Raw genomic sequence first — 26,469 nt, 5'->3', positions numbered from 1 at the left:
TGAAAATGGAAGAATTGTTTTTTCAATATAGTATGTTCATGTCTAAGAAATAAGAGAGAATTTAAGAATTATGAAATATTGTTTTAGATTTGACAATAAGATATTAGGAAAATAAAAAATGAGAGAATCTAGATAGAATATTTTAAAATAGATTAAAATTAAATAAATACATATAATTTTAGAAATAAAATGTAAAACAAAGATAATCAAAATGATTAAAAAATTTAATAAAATGGTATAATTTAATTTAATTTGCATTTGTATTAGGATTTATTGAAAGACAATATATTTTTAATTTTTTTAAATGAAAGGGTCAAATATAAGATTCTATGGAAGTTGCATCCAAAGTCCATGAAAATCCACTTAATTTAATTTAAAATAAAAAAATTAATAGATTTTCTCTACCAAAATATCCAAAATACATAAATTGTAATGATCAAGTATTAATTGGTGAGTGTTAAAGTGTAACTACCAAGAATTGGGATAGAAATAATTTTGAATGCATGCCATTTTACTTATTTAGAATAAATAGTTGTAAAGTAAAATAAAATTGCTATTTAGAGTGCATTTGAGCGGCAAAGGTAATTGTTTTCTTGCAAGATACCAACATATTACTTCAAAATCAAAATTTTGTATAAATATTTCATAATTTCCATTAAATAGCATGAAATTGTATTATTTGCATATGCAAATTTCAAAATTTAATGTGACTTATTATAATTTTTATTGCAAATTTTGCATGTATTTTTGTCCTTGAAATTTGAAATGCTAAAATTTGAATACACTCTTAATAACAGGATAGTGAAGTGCTTAGCAAGTTAGCTTAATATATATGCAAATCTCAAACCTTAGTTTGATTTGGTGCATCTCCAAAAGTTTTAATTTATTAAATAGAGAGACCAAGATGAAATACTCTATTGCACAAAATTGAAAACAAAAATTATAAATTGCATCTAATTTTTTTCATTTAGATAAATGCTTTATTAAATAGGATGAACGTAATTTAGTGTTGTGAAATTTTGCATCCATTTTAGTGTAAGGACATAATAGACTACAAATAAGAGCTATTTGTGCTAGAAAAAACAATTTAACCTGAACATTTAAAATATTATCAAATTGTAATGTCATTTTCTTGGAAAAAGTAAATGTCATCTAGAAATTGGAATATGAGACACAAAAGCATTATTTATATTCTTAGCCTTTGGTGGCAATAGTCGTTGTTTTATGGAAGATACTTTGCATATGAGATTATGAGTGGTGGTCTTTTAATTGAATTTATTGCCAAAATAATGGTGGAAACAACCATTGTTTTATGGTAGATATATTAGTATTTGCAAGTATGCAATGTATTTTATGTAGTATGGTAAGTTTGAGACTTTTTTTTATCTATATATCACTATTATCTATAGTTGAGTAGGGATTTTGTATTTTGCTACTTAACAATTCTTTTTTGAATTTGAAATGGTGTAAAGTTGAAAGTTATAGTTGAGCATGGATGTTAAATATATTTTTTTTTTTCTATTGAACAAGCTTGGTTTCAATCAACAAGTCTTGGTTTTTTTATATTGTAGTATCTTTTTAGCTTTTTTATTTTTAGGGTTTACAAAAAAAAATTTATAATTTAATATTTTATTATATATTAAATTTATAAATTTCGTATCACATTTCTTTATGATTTTTTTTTTTTAAATTAATCTTTTTTTTTGTAATTATTGTGGGAGTTATTTACATCTTCTTGCATAATTAAGGACATATTTATAGTGAATATTTTTATTGTTGCAAGTATTTTCTTGCATAGCTCTCATTTGTCATATAGAAAGTAGGGTGATTTATTCATATTTATGAATGTTAAATATTTTGAAATTTGATATCTCTCGGTGAATTTTACATAGATTTTTTAAAATATAGGTATACTAGTAAAATAGATTAAAAAAATTAATTTCTTAATTTAAATATTTTGAACAATTTGATATTTATCTATAATTTAATTTTGAAAGAAAAAATATATTTTATATAAAAAATTAAGAATTTTTTTTTTTGTAAATTGTCTCTATGCTTTTAAAATTGAGGTTCAAAAAATAAATTTCAAGCTAAATATTAGGAAAGAATTATTTCGATAACTCCTAAGATTATGATTTTCTATTTTATGTAAGTTTTTCTTATATTATAGCTTTGTACATAAATTTATACTTAAGAGCTTGATATTTTATATCTATACAATATTATATATTTATATTTTATTACATATCCCTTCCATTTTACTATTAAAAATGGTCCCAATAAACCTCTCACCAAAAGAGTAAACTTGGGTGATGTTAATGTCTCAGTCCATTGCCAATTCCTCTAATGAGAATAATTTTTTTTTTTAAGAGCGTATTGTTTAAATTTTAAAACCTGACCTTGTCTATAGAAGGAAATGGTTATCCAGCTCTTAGAATGCACCAAATATCTATTATGTTGTATTTATCATGTACAAATGATAATGTAGTCACATAAATCTATCCATTTTAATTAAATGAATATGTCCTATTTATTTGATTAAAATTCCACTAGCCATCAGTTAATTAAATTAAACATTTAATTAATTCATCTTCAAACATTCTCCTATTAATTAAATAAATTATTGAATTTATTTTAATTAATTCATTATACCAAATTCACAATCAATTAAATGAATAAATCATATTTATTTCATTTAATCCCCTATTTCCTCTTTTAAATAAATTAAATAAAATGTTTATTTAAATCATTTATCCCCCCCCCCCCCAACTTGCATTTTCCTACAAATGCAACTTGCACACATTTATTGAAATAAATTAATTTATTTTAAATAAAAATCCTATTTTCCCTCACCCACCAAATCCACTTGCATTCCTAAACCCCTTCTAGATTCTTCTAACCCCTTTCTAATTAACCTAATCCATCCCCTAATTATTGTCACATTCCTAAGCAACATGGAGTCACCTCTCAAAGACTTCAAAGTCTTTGAAAAGCATTTAATGCTTTGTGTGTTCAACAATTTAACCTCCAAAGTCTTCCAAAACCACTAATGGCTCTTACATGACCATTAATGGCTCCTACACAACCATTTATGGTTATTTCAACTTGCACTCATGTGTCTCCTCAAGCATTTATTACTTTGACCATGTTTATCCCTTTTGCCTTTGCACAAGAGTTTATCCATTGGATAAAAGCTTTATTCTTTGAATAAAGAATTTATCCATTCAACTAACCTTGACCTTAACTCCCAAGGTCATGTCAAGCATTTAATGCTTATTCCCTCTCCTCTCAACCTATCTCACATTGACACTTGTCATCCTAGGATTGGGTTGAAAGCCCTCACATGGATTTGATATCTTTCAATCCTGACCCTTGTTGAGATTACTCAATCTCAACCATCCATTGCTCCATTTTTCCTATAAATAGAGCCCATTTCTTCATAATCCAGATCCTGAAAACTTGTATGCATTTAACCTATAGGAATTTTAGAGAGCATTTAGCATAGAAAACTAATATCTTGTTATTTTGGTTAAAATCAATCATTTTAATAGCATCTAGTATTTTATCTTTTCATTTTACATTTGGAGCAAAATACTCAAATCTCAATCCTCCATAAGCGTCCATAGTGCAAAAAGTTGCTAAGAGCTACACTATTTTGGAACTTGGAGAGGAGAGGAACAAGGGAGAAGGAGCTAAGAGCATGCTAAGAGGCATTTGGAGATGCCTTATTATCTTTGTTTCATTTGTTAGACATATTAGCATTATCTTAGTATGTCTTTTGATATGCCTATTTAGATTAGCTTTTGGTTAACTAACACTAACAATTTCTTGTGTCTTGTGTTGTTTATCATTTTCTAACCTTGTCTATTTTGTAGAGCATTAGATAATAATCTCTTAATGTATTCTAGAGACTAAGACTGGGTCCCATGGAGGGGGGCTACCTAAAACATAGAGCTGGAGCTGCTGAGATTTTTTAGGAATATTTTAAAGTTGGCGGTCCCATAAATTTTGTTTTGCACTTGAGCTTAAAAATTTAAGCTCCTAAATTTAAGGATGCTATGAACTTTGTAGTGGAGATATCCTATTTCCTTCCCTATATGAATGATTGAAACGGTACTTCGAGAATTTGCTCAATTTTTGTTCAATCACTGGTAGCCACTGATTTTATATCTAGCTGATAAAATTACAATGCATCACTCCATTTAACACCACTTGTGAATCCCCTTCAATGAGAATATTCAAAACCTCCTTGTTCACACACATCTCCAACCCATTCTCGAGTGCACATATCTCTGCCTTGTTATTGGTAGCTACTCCCATCAATCCCATAATTGTAGTAATCATTTTGCCTGAATCATTCCTCAAAATAGTGCCAAACCCTGCCTCACTGGGATTTCCTTTGCTAGCTCCATTAAAATTCAACTTAAGCCAACCTGGGGTTGGTTCCCGACATCTTACTCCCTTCCTCCTAGATTGTTTATTAATGATGTTGCAGATGACTAGATCCTTCAAACCCCATTTCTCTTCCATCATTTTGTCCCATTTGGAGTAAATCTTCACCCATTTCCCTGGAATATTCCCTTTCACCACTTCAATAATTAAATATTCCTTCAAAAATTCCTCGTCTGTAAAAATACTCCTATTTATTTCCTTCCATATCCGCCAAGCTACCATGGAAGGACTAGTCACCCATAAGTCTCCCCATTTCGAATGCTTACTCTTTGTCAGCCAAGAAAGCAAGAATTCCATTAACATCCTATTCCTACCTGATCTCCATTCTAACATTTCCATCAACCGGTCCCAACATCTCACCACCAACAGACACCAAAACAAGAGATGTTCAACGGTTTCCTCATTCCCTCTACATAGGTAACAAATATTAGGACCTTCAATTCCTTCAATTCCCATGTCTCCTATACTTCCTTGAACTTATAACACCCACTCCTTATCCTCAATACAATCAATTAATTCTTTCACCCCATTCCATGAGTCTCTCTAGAATCGAGCTTTCTTTCCGTTACGAATTTTACAGGACAGATGATTCAAGTTTATTCTTCAGCTTTCCCAGATGTACCTCCAAATCGTCAAACCCAATTCAAAGTTGGCCAAGGTAAAATTTCTTTCCAAGTCATTCTACTCTAAAAGTGATTATATGAATTCGATAGACATTCTCACTTTTATTCAATAAATTACCTATAGTTATTAATTTTTGGGATCTGTAATAAGTAGTTGCAAAGACTAACTTGTGTCTTGTTCTATGGGCAAGTGGGACAAGGTAATAGGAGACAATCCATGGGTTGTAGAAGGGATTTTTGCATCATCACCTTCTTACATGAAATAAAATACCAATCGAAATAGGATAGTGGACATTTTCAATCTAAACACCTTGATGGTCCATTGCCTACAGTTGCTTGTCCCATTAGAGAATATTAATTTTTAGTTTCTACAAGAGTAATATGAATTAATTCAAGAGTTATTCAATAAATATTCCTTGACTTACATCAAATGTGCTTGGGATCCTAACCCTTTAGATCATACAATACCGTTATACTTGTTGTTCTCAATGTATGAGTCTCTTGAAGCTCAGCCTATTTCAATAGACAACTATTTGCATAGGCTTCACATGAGAGGGGGTTTGTTCAAAATGGTTTTCATTTAATATACAAACTAGAACCAATATTAGACCATAATAAATGAAGTCTTGGATAGGCAAGCAATTATCTTCTCAATAAAAATCTCAAAAATGAACTTGCATGCATCTAAACTATCACATTTGAACTCAAAGTCCTAGTTCTAGTATGTGTGTGTATCCAAAGGATAAATTTGAAACACAACGGTAAGTCTTAAAGGAATAATGGGTTCTTAATAATTTTTCAAACATCTTCTTAGTTAATGGTTGGTGGAGCGAGGTGGAGCAATTCTCTCAAGTAATATTTCAGGATACCAAGAAATTTAAAGGCCCAATTTTTGCTAGGTGGGCAATGAAGATATCTATGGAAAAAGGAGACAAATGGAAATTCATGGAGGTTTAGAAGAAGCATTCAATATCATAAAACCTTATTCACTAGAAAGGCTCCTATGGCGTTTCCAAACAATGTTCCTATTTTTCCACTCTGACCCTTTGGGATTCAAGTGAATCCTCCTTTATTGAAGAACATTTGGCCTCTAAACTTTTGGACAATCTCTAAAGAAAGAAATGATGTTTTATATTTTCAATAGGAAAGTTAGACATGGGATTTAAGGGAGAAAGTATTATTTACCTCCTCCTAGGATAAACAAGTCCTAGGGATTAGGAGAATACAAATTTCCAGTCACTTTTCCAAACAGCATTCACATAACCCACAAGGAAGTTTAGGAGCTAGGAGAAGACTTTTAGGGAGTTGATCTAATATAGGTTTCCCTAGAAGAAAACAACCCTAGATTCCTTCAAGAAATATTATGTGAGTTTGGAAGGCCCAAATTTCCAAATCAGGGGAAGCCTCTCTAATTTTTAGAAAATCCAACTGGTATCATCCTTGGATAGATGATAGGGGAAGGAAAATATCTTAGAAGGTTAAGTTTTGAGTTCTCATCTGGATGTTGATCTGACATTGGAGAAATTTGCATGGGCTTTCACAGTAATAAGGAATTAAGAATAGCTTCTCCATAAGAAGTCTTATCAATAGAGATTTTGGATTTTTAGAAGCGAACTTTAATATGTAAGTTCTAGAACATTTCTACTGATAAAAAAGACTATTTAATTGGGTATAAGAACATTGGTCTGAAGTAACAAATGTTTTCATTATTGTAATATTTGATTTGGAAGAATGGAGAGACTATTTTTTTTTAACAAAGTAATGTTTTGCAATAGTTCAGGTTTATATATAAAATATTGGCATCTAAATTTAATCCTAGTTCTACCACCATTAAATTTATCCCTATGTGGATCCAACTACATAACCTACCTCTATAATATAGGGAGATTGATATCCTTGAACCTATTGGAAATCGAGTGGGTATTTTCATTAAAAATGATTTTATCTTTCATGAAAATCTGAATCTCCTAGTTTATTTATGTTTGCTCATGGATACAACTAAGGATTTTCCTTCATCTTTTCCAATTCAATCCAAAAATAGGTGATGGAATAAAACAAATATAAGCCTAAACTGGTCTGCTTCCTCATCTTTCCCTAACCTAGCACTAGTAGTTTGGATCATCTAGATCTTGATCCTTTTATTCCCCATTTTCCTAAACAAGTTTTTTCATTTTTTGAAAGGATTGAAGTGATATATCTCTTTTAAAAAATTAAGATAAAAATCTTTATTCCAACATGTTCAGTGATGATCAAGAAGATGATTCCAAAGAGGGCATCCATTCAAAAGATGCTCTCACCCTCCAAGGCATTAAGAACTGGCAACTAGAATCACATATCATCAATGGTCAAGAGAGAGACTAATTTGACAAAAGGTATGAGTGAGTCTCAGATAGGTCAAATGGAGAGAAGTGCCTCAATGAAAGATATGGATTCATTTGTTAAAACCTTCTATGAGGAAGCCAAAGAGAGCCTCATCAAGGAATTGGCAGATCAAGTTTTAGGAAAAGACAAGGAAAATGAAGACTTTTCCAACACTTTCAAAATGGGAAATCTCTTTTAGAACAAAGAACAAATCTAATTTTTATTTCTCTTTCCTACCCAAGATAATAGATCCCAAATAATAAAAGAAATATATCTAGGAATTCTATCTGAGGCTCCATTTTCCTTGGCTAAAAAAAAAGGTTGGGACAAGAAGGAAACTCTCTTTATTATTAATGTCTTAGATATATTAAGAGATGTCAAATTGTCAAGTTCGTACAATTTTAGAATGTGGAAAGATATATGGGCAAAAAATGGAGATGGTATCAAGAAGTGCTTATTAAGAAATTACATTGACATATCTATAAGTAATTAGAACTCAATTGATAGCTAGGGAGGAGTAAGTATGGTCCAAGGTCAGTTTGAGAATTTGATAATAAAATATATGATCAAAGACAAATGTAGGAATTTGGAGAAAAAAGGAAAAATAACTTCAAGCTTTGAGGTGGTTTCATAGATTTTATCCATGTCAAAAGGAGTTCTTACCCTACAAGCCTCTAAGAATTGGAGATCAATATTATGTTTTCTTAGTGGTTAGGATAGAGAGTTAAATTTGACAAAGGAAATATGTGAACTTTGGATATGTGAGCTATGGATAGGTCCAATAGAGATCAATGTCTCATTTAAATTCATGGAATCATTTGTCCAAACATGTTATGAGGAAGCCCAAGCTAGTCTCATAGAGGATTTGGCAGATCGAGATTTAGGAGAGGGAAAGGAAAATGAAATTCCTTCCATCTCTTTCAAATTTATAAAAAATGGAGACATGTTTTCAATTCCAACAAGGGAAAAGAAAGGTAGATTATTGGAGTTTAAATAAGCCAAATGAGAAGAAATTCGCTACAACAAATTGTCAAACAATAGCAATTCAAAGTCTCAAAATAGATAGGCAAAGATGTCTTAAGCTCTTGGAAAAGAATAACTTGAAAGGCTCATATTTTGTACCAGTTAGGAAGCTTGACTCATTAACTTCACCTTATGATTTGATGGGAAAGAAAAAAAATAGTCAACAACTACTAATTTGAAGTTGGATGATATATGTCAAAATATTGGATGTAGGGAACATCGTTGTTCTCACATTGCATACCCTTCATACCATAGGAGGACTAGAAGTACAGGGGAAAATAAACCCTTTCATTGGAATTGGAAGCAATTTTTGCTTCTTGGGTATTTCAAATCCCCAACTTGAAGAGAATGAGAATTCTTGAAAGGAGGACCAAAAGATAATTTAAAAAATTCTAGATATAGATCAAATATATAAGGAGGAACTTGGAGTCATATGTTCAGAATCAATGAATGTAGAGGAAATTGAGAAAATTAAGGTAAGGGAAGTCTTGGGCCTCTACGAAAATCACCCTAACAAGGAAGAACCAAATTGTGGGCAATCACTAGGAAAAAAGAGAGGTTGGAAGTCTCTATCAGGTCTTATGAAATTGGATGGAAGAGCTAATGATCAAATTAAAATTATAACTTTGTGGAATTTTGGAAGGGGAAGGTCCTTCCCTTGGACAAATGAAGCTATTATCTTGGAAAGTTAGTGGAATGAATGCCCCTAACAAATAGTGTTTGGTTAAATATTGTATTAGATCTTCAAAAGTTGAAGTAGTCATGCTTCAAGGGAAAAAAATATATTCAAAACAAATAGTAACATTCAAAAAGAAATTTGGCTTGTGGGAAGTTGAGTTAGTAGAAGTTGTGGGAGCTTCAGGGGGTCTAGCCATCTTCTAGAATCTAGGTTGAGTGACTTTTCATAAGTTCGCAGGAAAGAGTCAATTGCATGGGGGTTCTTTAAGAAATATTAATAGAGATCTTAAATTTATAATACTGAATGTATATGGGTTGATTACCAATAATTAAAAATTGAAATTGTGGAGAGAGCTAGAGAATTTCCTTTAAAAGTTCCCTAACAAAAATATTTTTTTAAGAAGAGACTTCTATGCTATCCTATACCTATCAAAAACTAGTGTGGCATCCAAAAGGAATCTCAATCTCAAATGGATTTTAGGAATTGGGTAGTAAGGAACAATAAAATGGATATAGAAACCAAGAATGGTATTTTTAGATAGAATAATCAAAGACTGGGTTTCAACTACATAGTGGAAAAATTAGACAGATTTTTCTTTAAAGAAGATTTCACCAAATTTCCCTTTGATTTTAAATCTTTTATCAAGCCTACTTCAGGGTCATATCATTTTCTGATTCATTTAGAAATCTTGGGGAGAAAAAACCTTTGAATTATCCTTTTTAAGTTTGAAAATTTTTGGATGAAGCATCAAAATTTCTTTGAGTTGATAGAAAGATGGTGGAAGGAAGAAAAATTTGAGGGCTCTAAACTATTTTGTTTTGTGTCCAAATTGAAATCAATAAAACAAAAATTATTAAAGTGGAATAGAGAAGATTTTTCCAACATTTTCTCAACTAAGACTAAAGTACAGGAGGAGTTGGATATTTTGAAAGAAAAAGTAATAAGGTATGGAATGGATTAGAATAGATTTCTTATAAAAGGCCTTAATAATTATGAAGAAGTGTTGGCCAAGGAAGATATTTTTTGGAGACAGAAGTCAAGAGAAGTATGGTTAGTAGAGGGAGATAAGAATTCAAATCTTTTTTCACAATAGCACCAATCAGAGAAGGGCTCTCAATGGGATCTATAAACTAAAAGATGAATTTGGGAATATGAAGGAAGATCCTGACGAAATAGCTAGAGAATCAGTTTCTTTTTTAACTGAGGACATAAACAACTAGGAAGGGTCTAATTGTCAGGATCATAATACATTTTTGAACAACATTCCAAGGTTGGTCACAAATGAACAAAATAAGATGTTGATAGATAAGTTATCAACTTTACAAATTGAAATAGCTCTCAAGAAGTTGCATCTAGACAAAGCATTACATTTGGATGGTTTTCTACCATCTTAGGAGAGGAAATGATAGATTCTCTAGAAGCAACACAGAATTCAGAAAGGTTTTTTAAGGGAGATTAACAATACCTTCATAGCTTTAATCCCAAAGAAAGAGAAATCTTTGAGTCTAGATGAATTTAGACCTACATCTCTATGTAATAGCATCTACAAAGTCCTAGCCAAAGCTTTAGCTAATAGGCTGAATAATATTCTTCCATTCATTATCTCAAAAGAGAAAACTGGATTTGTGCCAAGGAGATCAATATTTGATGGAGTAATAATAGCTCAAGAATCAATCCACTCTATATAGATTAACAAAAAAATAAGCATGATAATTAAGTTAGATATTAAGAAATCATATTATAAAGTTGATTGGAGGTTTTTATGTAAATGTTTAGAAGCTTTTGGGTTTTCAAGAGAACGGGTAAATCTGATTTTTTACAATGTCTCTAGTCCAAAGTTTTTAGTTTTAGTTAATAGATCTCTAGAAGGAGTTTTTGAAATTTCTAGAGGTATTTTACAAGGGGATTATATCTCTCCATTTATCTTTATTATAATAGTAGAGTCTTTAGGAGGGTCTTTGAGTAGACCCCAACAAGATGGAAATTTGAGAGGCATTCAGATTTCTAACGTGATTGAGATAGTTTCTCATCAACAATTTGTAGATGACACTATGCTCTTTGGATATGTTGATAGAAAGGAGGTGAAAAAAATTAGGAAAATTCTCAAAAAAAATTCAATAGCATTAGGACAACATGTAAATTAGTCCAAATCAGAGATATTTTTCTTCAATGTCAAGTATAGGATAGAGAGGGAGATATCAGCACTTTTGAGCTTTAAGGAAGGGAAGCTACCTTGCTCATATTTAGGATTACCCTTAGATAAAGGATTGAGGACCACCAAAGTGTGGGATCCAATTGATGAAAAAATGGATATAAAAATGGAATCTTGGAAAATAAAAAGGCTTTCATGGGTAGGGGGAATTACTATGTTCAAGGTTGTTTAATCCATTCTTCCTATTTATTTAGTGGCATTCTTATCTTTGTCAATAGGAGAAAATTCAAAGTTTGTCAAGAAAATGAGAACCTTTTACTGGTAGGAAATGGCTAAGAAGAAAAAGTTGGTGCTAATTTCCTAGGATAAGATTTGTATAAGGACTCTCACTTAAAATGGGTTATAATTATTAAAAGAAAATACTTAGAAGACGTTAGCTTGGAAGGTTTCTTTAGGACTCCAAATCCCCTAAAAGGATCAAGAGTTTGAAACTTTATGTTAAATTGTAGAGAACTAATTATAAAACAAATCTCTTTGGATTTGGGAGATGGTCAAAGGGCCCTTTTTTGGACAAAAATATGGGGAGGTTATCCTTCTATAGATAAAATGATTAATGCCAACAATATAAGAGTAGTATGTGAAATATATTGGGGAGTGCATGTTAGGGATTACATTGAGTTTCATTGAAGGAATCCCTCTTTCGGATGAAAATGAAGAAAGTTTGAGGAACTTCCCATCAAGAGAGAAGATCTAACCCAACTTAGGGAGATCTTGAAGAATAGATCACTCTCTTTTTAGAATGGAAAGGATATTCAAATTTGGAAAGGAACAAAATTAGGTATTTATAATTCCAAAGATGGATATAGATCAATAGTTGAGAAGAAATGCATTCAAAAGACTGAGATTCTATTTCAATTATGCTAGGATAAAATGTGTTTTCCTAAAGAAAGAATTTTTACTTGGGAAACCCTTAAAGGAAGAAATTTAACTGCAAAATGGCTTAGGAAGATTGGATTTGTTGACCCATCCATTTGTGCTCTATGCGAATAGAGGAATAGATAGTTAACCATATTATATTAAGTTTCCCCTTTGCCTATAGATGTTGTCAATGTCTATGTGCAAGATTGGGATGGATAACAACTCTTCCTGATGATATTATGAGCATGTTTCAAGGTTGGCCCAAATTATTCTCTTCATGTTTGTATGGTATTATTTGGATTTCCACCCCTTCTTTATTGATACATGGAAAGTATGGAAGCAAAGAAATTGAAGGATATTCCAAGATAAAAAGATGACTTGGGAGGCTCTACCTATTAATATTGAAGTTGCTATTGTGGAGATAGTTAATAGTAGATTATCAACCTATGAGTCAAAAGTTATCAAGTTCTCTAGCTAGGATCATAAGATGAGGGGTAGATGGTATTGGTTCAAGATTCATCGCTATGTTGGTAAGGGAGGTAAAACATCCAATCAAAAGAGAAGTCAATTTGTGTCTGGGTTGCTCCGAAAGAAGGTTGGTATAAGATGAACTTTGATGGATCATCTTAACATAACCCTGGAGTTTTAGGAGTAGGGTGTGCAGTTCACCCTTGGGAGGTAATTTTAGTTGCCAAACAAGCTAAGTCGTTAGAAATAGACACATACAATATAGCAGAATTCAAGGTTGTAGTAGAAGGGCTTTTAATTTGTAGAGAATTAGGTATCAAGAAGGTGGAATTTAAAGGGGATTATGCAAATTTAATTAACACTCTTAGAATAAAACCAACCCCAAATTGAAGGATGAATTCAATCCTAGGTAGGGCATTGGAGCTTCTAATTTTTTTTAAAGTTGTTACAATTAATCACATCTACAGAGAATCCAATCACCTTGTTGATCATTTGGCTAATTTAGAAGCTAATGGAATAGACAATTAAGAGATCAAAGGGTTTCAAAATAATCAAATCTAACTAGAAGATAAACATTATTTTCAGACTCCATGGCAAAGGATAGTAGATCATATTCTTTGAATGGGATTTAAGGTCAAATAAAATAATTATATCAGACTGAATTCAATAAATAAATTTTATTTGACATCGAGTTTAGATTTCAAAGAAAATAATAATGATATTAGTGTTGTTGGAATGTGTTTTTATCATTGATGTCAACATATTCCCGTGTTGTAGAGAATTGGCTTGTTGAAAACATTTGTTTTAGGTGACTTGTTGTAGATGTACTGATGTGGATTATTGGGTTTTGAGATACTTACCTCTAGTTGATTCGATATGAGTTTCATTATTCCAAGAGGAGATTTGGTTGAGTTATGTGATCCGGTGTAGTGGCTAGTTTCTCTGTTAGTTTGATATTACAGAGTTGTGATTTTTGGATTGTATTACTCTGAAATGATATTATCTTGAGTTGTGGATTTTTGAGAGTGTTTGGGATGTTCATGTGTGGCTTCAGATCAAATGGTTCATGATTTGGAACTTCACAAGCGTATCTTTCAATTTGTTAGATGGTGTTCTTGATCTCTAGTTATGAAATAATGATGATTCTTATTATATGATTTGTTGTGGTGATTGTGGTAGAATTTATGTTGCTTGTTGATGATGTTCTCTGATTGTGATTGGTTTGTTGGTATTCTTCGTGTTATACGATATATATGGTGGTTTAGTACGTTGCGGATGATATTGGTGAATAATTTGGTGGTGTTGCATATTTGAGTATTTGATTTGGGTCCATTCTATGTCCTTGCTGATATTTTATTGGTTTGGTTATTAAGTTATGTATCATATGGATTAATTTATCAAATAGGTCTTATGTGTTGATCCAACCTTGAGGTCAAGGTTGATGATTTGTATAAATAAGTGTTGTAATCATGTAGGTTGTGTGTCTACTATTATGTTTATGATCTTTCAATATATTGTATGTGTGAAAAAGCAAATTTATCTTTTGGTAATGTGGAAGAGCATAGAAGTGTTGTTGTGCAGACAATGTGCGTAATCGGAACTATAATTAGGCATTTGGAGATGCTATTCTTTTAGTTCATGTAATCCGGATTGTTATCCGATATTTGTAAGGAAATGACCTCTAGACAGTGTTCCTGGATGCATGTGCATTCCTCATTGTAATATTTACACATACTACTACAAAGCATCATCTTAGTATGGGTAGGTTCCCACCGTGATTTTTCGCTTAACTAGGTTTTCTACGTCAAAAATCTATGTGTTATGTGAATTGTTGATGAGGTGATTATTTTTGTTATTATTTTTCATGATTAGATATGAAGTTAAGGTTAACTGGTTTAAGTTTGGTGAAAATTGATTCACACCCTGCTCTCAGTTTTCCTGCATTGTTTCCGCCAATAATTGGTATCAGAGCTAGATCCTCTAAGAGGATCTTGACTGCTTGGGGAGATCCGGGCTGGTAGTTGTTATTTTCAAGAAGGAGAGTCTGATATTTGATGGAAATAATTACTCTATATGGAAGAACTAGATGGAATTCCACTTGAACTGTCTTGGAGAAGATTATTGGAAGATTAAAAAGAATGCATGCATTTCTCCTCTGAATGGTCTTTTTATTGCAGCTGAGATCAAGGATGTTGAATGTAACATAAGAGCTAAAGAAGCATTGATGAGTATCCTAGCTGATGCAAAGATGACTAATGTGATGGGATTCTAGGCTGTACATAAAATTTCAAAGAAACTTGAAACCCTGTATGAAGGAGATAAACATGTGAAAGTTGCTAAATTGCAGAACTTGAAAGGAAAGTATGAATTGTTGAGAATGAGAGAAGATGAGAATATTACATCTTTTATGGATAAAGTGAATGATCTTGTGTTGAACATCAGATGTGTCGGTGGAGTTCTTGAAGAAGATGAGATTGTGGCTAAAGTGTTGAGATCTTTTCCTCCTACTTATAAACATAAAGTTGTTGCTATTGATGAGATCCAAACTGTGACAATTGTGACAAGAGATATGCTAGTTGGTAAGCTTGTTGCTTTATAATTGAGCTAACTTGGTGAATCACATGGTAAAACTAAGACTGCATTTAAAGCTACTATATTCGGGAAGCAAAAGTATGATCTGGAGAGAGTTCAACTAGGGTGTCCAGATATGAAGGAGAAATGAGAGAGATGTAAGAATAGGAAAGAGAATTTGAAGAGATTGAAGCACTTATTTCCAGAAGATTGCCTAAGGGAGTTGGTAAGTATCAAGGGAAGTTACCTTTGAAATGTTTTTCTTCCAATAAGATTGGTCATTTTCCTTCTAGGTGTCCTGAAAGAGCACAAAAAGTGTCAAAGTATGATAAGCCTTACAAGCCTAACCAGAAGTTTAGATATAAGAAGAAATGCTATTATGTTATCGATGAAGGTGTAACACATGAGGAGTCTGAGAAAGAGAACATCGAAGATGAATTTGTGTACATTGCTATCAAGGAATATGATCTGGTACTTGTTGATTCTACAAGTTGTATTGTTGAAGAGAAAGCTTTGGCTACTAAGGTTGATGAGAAAGATGAATGGGTTATTGACAGTGGTTGTTCACATCACATGGCAGGGGATAAAGGTAAATTTATGAATATGGAGAAGTATGATGGTGGTGCAGTGAGATTTGGAGACAATAAGCTTGCGTAATCCATGGTAGAGGTTTTATTTGTCTTGATGGTAAGCATAATACTAATGATGTCTTATGTGTTGAAGGTTTGAAGCATAATATTTTGAGTGTTGGACAAATGGTTGATAAGGGATATGATTTACAATTCAATAATGGGAAATGTAAGATTTTGAATAGCTATGGTATAGAGATTGCATTAGGTACTAAAACTAAAGGTAATATCTTTCATCTGAATACTGGTGAGAAAAGTTGTTTGATTGCTGAGATTGATGAGATTTTGTTGTGGCATAGGAGAATATGTCATGTTAACTTTGATTGCATGATTAAGAATAGTTCTACTCAAGTTGTTAGAGATCTTCCTAAGATAGTGGAGCCTACTAATCTGGTATGTAAAGAATGTCAATTGGGAAAGAAAACATTAATCTCATTCAAGAGCAAGCTATATACATCTAATGGGTTATTATATCTTGTGCATACCGATTTATGTGGACCTTCTAGAGTAAGAAGCTTGCAAGGAGACAGATACTTTATGTTGTTGATTGCTGACTATTCTAGGACGATGTGGGTCACTTTTGTAAGGGAGAAATTTGAAGCACTGGATAAATTCAAAATATTCAAAGCTAAAGTGGAGACATAAATAGGATTGAAGCTAAAGTGTCTAAGGTCTGATAGAGGAGGATAATTCATCTCTAGAGAGTTTAATTATTTTTGTGAAGAGCATGGAATCAGGAGATAGTTATCTACTTCGAGAACCCCTCGGTAGAATGGAGTTGTTGAAAGGAAGAAGAGAATTGTTTTGGATGTTGCGAGAACTATGATGATTGAAGAAAATGTTCCACATATCTATTGGAGATAAGTTGTTAGCATTGCTATATACACATTCAACCGGGTGCATATAAAATGTGATTCCAGTAAGACCCCTTATGAGCTATGGTTTGGTCATTTTCCTATAGTTAGATATTTTAGAATCTTTGGAAGAAAATATTATATCAAAAGAGACAAGGATATATGAGAATTTGATGCAAGATGTGATGAAGGAATTTTTTGGGTTATTCTACTAAGAGAAAATCCTACTGGTGTTTTAACAAGAGACTGAGAAAGATAGTTGAAAGTGTGAATGTGAAGGTTGATGAGAATCATGAGAAATGAATTAGAGCATGTGGATATGAGTCTGATGATCAAGATGTTAATTCAAAGAAAGTGCAGAGTCTGAGTATGAAGTAGAATGATCTAGTAGATATAGTGAATGTAGATGTTGTTGTCAGTAAATAAATCTTTTTAAGTTTGATAATGTCTCTAATGATGTGGGGTGGGGGAATTTGTCATATATATATATATATATATATATATATATATATATCTGTGTGTGTGTGTGTGTGTGTGTGTGTGTGTGTGTGTGTGTGTGTGTGTGTGTGTGTGTGTGTGTGTGTGTGTGTGTAGGTATACATATGTGTATGCTTGTAACTTTAAGTGAACATAACATTTACGATTTGCTAATACATATAGCAATTTGATTGAATTTTTTGAATTAAAATAGTGAATGGGTTTTTGCACGTATGTGTTAAGGCTTTTAATTAGGGTTGGATGGAAATTTTGAGGCTTGTGAGCTTCATTTTCCTCCTTTAACATGTTTTTTCTTCAAATCTGGTTTCTCAACTTTCTCATCATCAGATTTACATGTTGTCAAGTGCGTATTTTTAAAATTTTCACCATAATTTCACATGTTTGCTAAGCTTTCTAACCATATAAATATTTTTTAGATTTCAACAACGTTAATATATTTTTGTTATTTATTTTACTTGTGTCCAAAGTTCTCAGAGACATATGTGTACCATTCTTTAAGTAACTTTTGAACTACTAGTCCAAATTTGAAATAAATTAGATATTATTGTTCTACACATGATTCTTTACACTTTTAAAAAATTTTAAATTTTAAATTATTTTGGCATAAGATGTGCGATGTACACAGATAGACCAAATTTTTAGGATGCATCCACTTCAAAAAATAAAAACAATACTCAACAAAAAACTACAAAAAAATAGACAACTTCTATTACCGAAGGGTTTTTCAATATACTAAATACAACTATAACTTTATTGACATGTACACCTGATAGTATGTTATGTTTTGCCGAAAAAAATAAGAACACTTTTGTGTCTGTAGAATATTTGACCCCTTAATCTTATCCATTTTTTAAAAAAATTAGTAGTTTTGATACTAGATTTAGAGTACTACAATTCTTGTTCTTTTGGTATCTTCAAATTTTGAGTGGATGAGTCTCAGATTGCTCCTCCAAATTCATGTTTAGCTACTTTTTAAAAAAATTGACCACTTATACCTCCCTTTTTGTTCACCATCTTGGTGAACTCACCCATATATTATCATTCATGTGGTTTACCTATTTTATTGCTGATTTATTATATTATTTTCATTTGTTTTATATCATTGATTAAAGAATTCATAAGCATTGCCATGCAATCATTTAAACTATATTTTAACCTATATTATAAACACATTTAAAGCATCACACTTTTTGTTTGCAAGATTTTTTTTTAACTAAAGTTCAAAGTCAAATCTATTTTGTAGTAATTTAGTGAGAAAGTAAATAATAAGTGATTTTGTAACTAACTAGATCAAGATGATAGTCTTTCAATATTAGGCCATAAATTTTCAACTAAATTTAATTTGTAATTTTTTTTATTAATTTTGTGAGAAGTTAATCTCTTCTCTTGCTTATCTTCTCCATGATGAATCATGTAGTGTGATTTAAAGTATTGGTAAAGAAAAATTGTCTACACAATATTATTAAAAAAAATTAAGATTAGAGAAATTAAGACAAAAATATTATATTTATGAAAATCTATGAACTTAGAAATTTGAAGAAAAAACAACCCTACATTTAATAATTCTATAAAATAAGATCAATGTATATCCTATGTGTTGAAATTATTATTTTTATATATCTATTATTATTTTATTTAGTAAAATACATTTCTATTTACTAAATTTTAATTATTAATATTATTTCATTTCAATAATTTTATACACTAAAATAAATAAATAAAATGTAGACATATTTTGTGAAGTTAGTATGTTATTTCTCCTAAATTTTTTTAAGATATTCACTCCATTTCTTACTATTATACTTTTCATTGTATTCAAAATAAAATTCATATGACAAAATTTACTATTATTTTTATAATATTAAAATATACATAATTATACATATTTTACTACTTGAAATGCAACGTGATATAAATTAAAATATTAAAAATTATTCTAACTCTAATTCCTATATATTATTCATTTTTAAAAAAATTAACATATTTGCTTCAATGTATTTAAAATAAATTTCATATGACAAAATTTACTATTTTTTTAATAATATTAATATATATATAAATACAAATTTTACTACTTGAAATATAATGTAATATAAATTAAAATATAAAAAATATTCTAACTCAAATTCTTATCCATTATCCATTATTCATTGTAATTAATATATAAATAGATGTACACTTTTTAAAACTTAAAGTGATGCAATGAATATTTCAATTTTATTTTGAATACATTATTCATTGCAATTAATATATAAATAGATGTACACTTTTTAAAACTTAAAGTGATCAATGAATATTTCAATTTTATTTTGAATACATTGATTAGAGTTAATAATACAAGTAACTCAACGTGTAAAACCTTCTCCTTTTTTGGAAACTATAAATTCACTGGTTTTCTTTTACCTATGAATTCCCTCTCTTTTTTCTCTATCTTCAAAGGAGTCTTAAGTATTCTAATTGAACCACGGTCACTAGGAGAATTTCTTATTTTATATTTCTCTTCAATAGCTTGTTTATTTATTTCATTTTGGATTCTCGAATCCATGCAAAGTTTTCGTTTAGGAGTTTTGATCTCTAAAGCAAAAGATGGAACTTCTTCTGCATTGACAATTGTGATATACATATTTATCATTCCCCACTTCCATTCATTATATTTTAATATCATTTTATGTCTAAAATCGTATATGAGCTGGGTTAGGTCTAAGTCATTTTCTCCTTCATTCTTCAAACTTGTATTCCTTTTCAACCCAATAAAATACAAACATATATGTTTGCTTTGTGGAGGTTGGAAACATTTTGGATTAATGTGACCATGCCATCTTAAATGTGTAAAATTTTCAAGCTGATTCAACAAAAAGACAAAAAAATTAAAATCTTGCTAAATATTTCTCATATAAAAATATTGATATAAATAATAATACATGAATAGAACTTACATCTAAGATCAGATATCTCAATTTAGACTCAACATATCCTTTCCAAGGTTGAAGGTCACAATAGTTGTTCACTTCTAACTTTATTTGGAAAAAATGTTTGTAAGATTTAAAGAAAAGATTTGGCTTAAAAAGATTGCTCCAATCTTCATTTCTTGTTATAATATCCTGTCATTTAATTTCACACATTATTAACTTTTATATGTAAAGATCATGTTTCTAAATGAATTTTTTTTTTAAAGTAAGACTTATATTTAATAAGAGTAATCTAATAAAATAGATTAATAATTTTGATAGTTATAAAAAATTTAAAATAATATTTTAAAAAAATATTACATATATTTAAATTTATATTATCAAAAATGAAATGAAAATCTATTTTTGTTAACATGTTAATTTCAATATTGTGAGCAAATTTATATTTTTTATAATTTTATTTTGATGAAATTTGAAAGTTATAATTTTATTTTATAGATTGAAAGAAAATTACATTTTCTATAAAAGTTTAAGAAAAAGAGAAAGAAAAACCTTAAATTTTATCCCTTCTTTTAAAATTGAAGTTTCGAAAAAAATTCAAGATAAATATTAAGATAGAATTGTGTTGATAACTCCGAAGATTGTAAATTTTCCTAGGCCATCTTTTTAACCAATAAAAGAACATATTTTAATCATCATAATATACATGATCTTAATGTACACTATTTCCTTTTTTAGTCATAAAGATACAATATAAATGGATACTACCATAGTAATACAAAATTGTTGGTAAAATAGTAATGAGTAGGCTTTGAACAATTAGATATTAGGAAAATGGTCTATATAGGAAAGAACTACCTCCTCTTAATTAAATAATAAACTGAGTTGGTATTTATGTCAATTTGAATTATTGTCATGATTATCCTAATGGAATCTATGCAAGAACTTATGTACTTTTAGACCTCTCTATGTCAATCTTTCATTTTATGCAAATATCATAGGTAGATTCATAGTTACAATGTTTGAATAGTAACTCATGGAGAATATAAACATTCCATTGATAAAGAAAAATCGAGTTACCTTTCATTAGGTTCCTAGAAAAGAAAGGACAAACCAAGAGTTCCTTTATAAGAATCATGGTAAATTTTATACATCTAGAGTCTTAATGGAAGAAAGGGAGGTATCACTCAAAAGGAACAATAACTAGAGAGTAGACAAACAGTTGTAGTATAAAGACTTACTAAGCTCTTAATAGTCTAAAGTATGAGGGTTATTAAACCTTGTTTTAGCAAGGCAATATTAGCTAGCTTAACAAGCTATATTTTGGTAGAAAACTACACAAAACAGATGATGCATAATAAAAAATAATGGGCAGAAAAATTAAAGAGAGATGTTTGAAATATGATAAATGAAGGAATGCAATAGATTATGTAGGGTTTCCTATCTCAATAAAATAAAAGACTTATGAAGTCTTCTTTTTAATTTTTATTTTTTATATTAACATAATTCAACCCATATATAGTAGAGTATCAGATTTTTTAATTCTTGTTTTTAAAATGTGCATAGATCTTATAATTTTCTCTTTTTATGTAAGAATTTCTCTTATAATATAATTTTTTGTAAATAAATTTATACTTAAAATTTAATGTTTTATATCTATATAATACTATATAATTATATTTTATTATACATCCTTTTCAGTTTACTATAGGGAAGGGTCCTAATAAACCCTTCATTAAAAGAGTAAATTTGGATGATGTTAAAGTTTCACTCCATTCCCAAACCCTCTAATGAGAATAAAAATTGATTTTAAGTGCTTATTGTTTAAATTTTAAAACCTAAAACTAAAGCCTTTTCTCTTATGAGGGGAATGGTTATCCAGCCCATAGAATACATCAAACATTTATACATCAAACATTTATTATAATATATAAAATAAATGATATCTTTGTGCATTGTAGAAACTAGATAACCATTTCCATATAAATTACGCGTCACTCTTCTTTATATCTAAATATGATTTGGAGGCAAGATTCAAGACAAAAGCTAGATGTTTCAGATTATTGTATTATCTCCATGACTGAGAAAAACTAAAAGTGAGCACATAATCGACTGCTATTTGGAGTTGATGTTTAATTAAGAAATCGGTGTAGAATGTAATAAACTACATACCTGGCAAGTGGCTTTGGCTATCTTAAACTCTTGCTTCATGATAGCAAGACTTGAAGCACAAACATTGTTGGCTGCATTGGAACGGTGAGGAGTTGCAGGTGTTATCATTGGCATAAGATCAATTTTGGGCACCGCATCATTTTTATTGTTGTGTACTGGATCCCACTCCCACTCTCCACCATAATGTGGAGTGATTGAAAAAAATTCATTTGAAATTTTTACAGGACTTGGCCATGTCCAATCACTATAAATTGTGAAGAACTTCCATAGCAACCAACTAGCACTGGCATCTGGATTATGAAGGCAGACAAGGCAAAGCAATAAAGCCAAATTTATTCCACCTAAAAATCCTGAAGCCTGCAATATACATTACCAAGTGAGAATTTATTTTAAGCATAAGAATTCTGCAGATACAATTACCATGAAAGTATGGATGATAATTAGCTTTGCAATACGGGTCATAATTATATTGAACAAGTTTTGTTACTTACATTTGAATACACAATACGATTTCTCGCCCATAATTTTAGAGAGTGTAATGCAATGCAAAAATTCTGGAACAATTAAAGATATAGTGAGCATTAGTTTCCCACAGTTCATGATTAAATAAAAAGATTATTTTTAGAATTAAGTTTATACATTTTTAATGGATGTTTCAGATGACCTAATCTATCATTAATAATTCAATGCCGGAGTCGAGGAACTCTACATCATATACAGACTTTTAAACTATCTTTTTAAGTGTTACCTCCATTTTTTGGTATTAGTTTTCCACAATCATGTAGTAAACAAAAGATTATTTATAAAATAACTCACTGATACATCATTAATAATTCAATGGTAGAGCCGGGGAACTCTATATCCTATATAAACTTTTTAAACTATTGCTTTTACCTCCATGTTTTGGTTCATTATTTGTTTAATCTTTTCTGTGTTTCTGTATCCATTGATACTTAGCATTGTTTTCTTATCCAAAATGTTCTCTTTCATCAATGAATCTATATTCAAAAGATCCAAGTCCTAGAAAAAAGAATTATCATATATTAGTACAATGTCATTCCTGTAAATACACCATATCAAACTTAAATGTATTAATAACGAGTATTTATTACCTGTGGAATGGTATGAAGACCAACGCAGGCATAGACCATATCAATAGCTATTTCATCGAATTTGAACTTTATAATTGGCACATATGCCTGTGGAATCTTCTGGATTTGTGAGGCATTGGGCATCTCTGCCAAAATTTTGTGCAGAGTTTCAAAGAAATCCGACTTCATTGCATTCCATTTTGTTGAATATGATACAACACAAAGACACATGAATACAAAAGTCATATATTCTGAAATATCTCTAAAATAAGTATTTGGATATTTATGAGGGGTAAGTTTAAATAGTATTGTTCTAAGTTTTGATTGGTTTAAGTGGTTTATCTGAAATCTTATTAATTTCTTAAAACAAAATCGACTTATTAAAATGATTTCAGACAAACCACCCAAACAAAATTGATCACTGACCTCACGAGCATAACTAGGACCAACGCATAGAACATCAATATCTGATTCAGGTCCATAAACCTTCAACAAAACCAATGATATTTTAACAATTAGCTATAATTCTTCCAATTTTCAAAGAGAAAAATGGGTTTTCAGAATGTTCCTGACATGTATTAAACCATAAAAGCACATGAAACTTTACATCGAAAACATAGGAACCAAAAGGAAATATGTTTGCATTCGGTTCAGGATCACTACTGCCACAGGCAAGGGCGACTCCCTTGATCCATCTTTTTACAATCTGGAAAACAACGTAGTTTAGATAAGTAAAATGTGGGTTGCCCGTAACAAACATAAGGATGTATAGAAAGGAAATATAACGTTTCACCTCAGAAAGTTGAGCAATAATTTGTGCTCTCTTCACTTTCATGTCCTTAGTTGCCTTAACATTGCAAGAATTGAGAAAATCATCCAATTGCTTATCCAGTAGTTCAGTGTTAAGACTTCCATATTTTGTCATTGTGTTGATGGTTCCACAAAATACACACTCAACTCCTACTTAGAGTTAGAATGTGGCACAAATTCAATATGCTGCCCTAGAGTATTAATGTAAAACCAAAAGTTGCGACCGTGGCAAGAGTTTTGGTCTAGACACCAGATTAAAATAAATAAGTAATTGATTACTGTTTGAATTGTTCCATTAAAAAGTAAACGCGGAAACTTATCGACAGAGAGGATGTTGGTCGCCACATCTCCCATCCCAACTATAAAACGTCGTAATTATATATTTTTAATTTGCATAATCATATTTTCAGCCTTATTTATTTAATAGAAGAATGTGTATCATTTATAAAATCATTTTCACTATTTAATTGATATGAGAGTATGAGTTTTAGTTGGAAATCTCTTAGGTGTGCTACTGAGCTAAACAATATCTATAATGTCGAAGTCATCTAAAGTACAATTTCCAACTCTTGCTGTTGAGGTCCACACTCAATAAGATTTGATCTTTAATAAACATATTAAGAACTAACCAACTTCACTAGAAAACCAAAAGCTTGTTGACCTTAACCTTAGTTTAACTACTTTTGAAAAAAATATGTCATAACTAAATTACCATTCATTTTTTTTTATGTTATCACTCCTAATATTGAACCTCGCTTTCTTCAATTTTTGCAATTGTTCTTTTATGATGCTTAATCTTATAGTCAATGATACATAAAGTAATTTTTTTCCCCTTTCATCAACGTTGTTCATGTGCTCCTATTTTTTATGTCCTCGTCATTGAAGGCCTTGGTTATAACCTACCCAATGTCATCTCCCAAAATCTTGCTCACGTATTTCACTTCCTTCTAGTTTTTCTCAACAATTTGTTACATCTTTATGATAGCGATATACTAAAAAAATAAGAATTTAAAAAATAAAATAAAATAAAATGTAATAATAAGATAATGAAGAGAAATATTTGGAGGATGAAAAGTCATGGAGGAGACAAAAGGAGAATGGTAATTGAGAAAATGTAAATTTCAAAGAAAAGGATGGAGGAAAATAGGAACGTTCACAGATTTTAGTGAGCCAATCTCTTGTGTTTGAAGAGAAATAGCATGAGGTAGGATACATCAATAAAAGAAGCATAATAGATTCCAAAGCCTATATCTAACAATTCTATTGCATTGTTCCTTAAAGCTAAAGGGAGATTTCATCAAGGACATCTTCAATATCATCTCAAGGGCACAGTATATTCATTCTCCACATTAATTTCCTAAATTAATATTAAATTATAAATCGCTTACTTTCATAGCTAAAAAATAATTATTCTAGGATAGTTGTGGGACATGTATGTGATAATTTAACTATTAGCCATTGCAAATGTAGAAGCCTAGATAAGGCATTTGAGTTGTTTGAAAAAATATCTCGTAGAAATGTGACCTCATGGAATGCCATGGATGTAGAATATTTCAATAATGTTTTTAGAAATGTATTTCTAAAATTTTAATTAAATGTCAGATTATAGATCCTACTTACCTATCTTTAAATATTGATCTTGACAAGAGGGATTAAATGTTCAAAAGTGTATAAATGAAAAGGGTTTTTGTTAGATGTTTAAAATGGCAAAAGCCACTCACGATCACCGCAACCTTCACAAAAACTATACATAAAATTAAATTAAAAAAATTATTTATAAATATCTCTTGAATGAATTCAAATTGTAATTGATTCTTTTGTATATCTTCTATAGCATGAAACTCTAAATTATCTACTTTTGTAGTTAGAAAATTATTAATCTAGGTTGATTTATACTCTAAAATATTTAATATTTGATAAACCAAAGGTAAAACTTTATTTTTCTTAAATTGTTGTATGACTTTGTTGGTAAGTGTAAGATAAGTGTGAGTTTTGGAAAGGTTGTCTATATAATATCTTAGCCACAATATAAAATGATATTAAATAAAATGAAAATAATGCTTTTTAAGAATTTGGGAATGAAAATCCAGAGAAAACTAATGTTTAGTAATGTGCTCAAGAACATGAACCTTATAATATTTGGGAATGAAAATCTAGCGGCAACTAATATTTAGTAATGGTGAAAAGGAAATAGTTATCAATGTTTTCTCAAAGCCAATAAGTAGGATGGGACATGTCATGATTATAATCATAGGCTAT

At 30.3% G+C, this 26,469-nt stretch overlaps 1 protein-coding gene across 1 annotated transcript; it reads right to left on the bottom strand.

The window, feature by feature from the left end:
- Nucleotides 1-4,170: 4,170 nt before the first annotated feature.
- LOC131043365 (nuclear poly(A) polymerase 1-like) lies at nt 4,171-24,325 on the bottom strand. Its single transcript, XM_057976557.2, has 8 exons — nt 24,194-24,325; nt 24,008-24,106; nt 23,827-23,886; nt 23,422-23,583; nt 23,204-23,329; nt 22,801-22,863; nt 22,310-22,666; nt 4,171-4,719 (listed from the first exon to the last, which is right to left on the bottom strand). The coding sequence occupies exons 1-8, from the start codon at nt 24,323-24,325 to the stop codon at nt 4,171-4,173; spliced, it is 1,548 nt and encodes a 515-aa protein (XP_057832540.2).
- Between the last annotated feature and the right edge of the window lie 2,144 nt (nt 24,326-26,469).

Source organism: Cryptomeria japonica, chromosome 3 (assembly GCF_030272615.1).
Source record: "Cryptomeria japonica chromosome 3, Sugi_1.0, whole genome shotgun sequence".
NCBI lineage: Eukaryota > Viridiplantae > Streptophyta > Pinopsida > Cupressales > Cupressaceae > Cryptomeria > Cryptomeria japonica.
Note: the sequence above shows the minus strand (reverse complement) of the source record. Positions and strands in the feature narration are given on the sequence as shown.

Coding starts and splice junctions, on each gene's coding strand:
- LOC131043365 (XM_057976557.2), bottom strand. CDS start 24,325: ATGACAAAATATGGAAGTCTTAACACTGAACTACTGGATAAGCAATTG. Junction 23,584..23,826: donor GTCCTAGTTATGCTCGTGAG/GTCAGTGATCAA, acceptor AATGCAATGAAG/TCGGATTTCTTTGAAACTCT. Junction 22,667..22,800: donor ATCGTATTGTGTATTCAAAT/GTAAGTAACAAA, acceptor TGTATATTGCAG/GCTTCAGGATTTTTAGGTGG.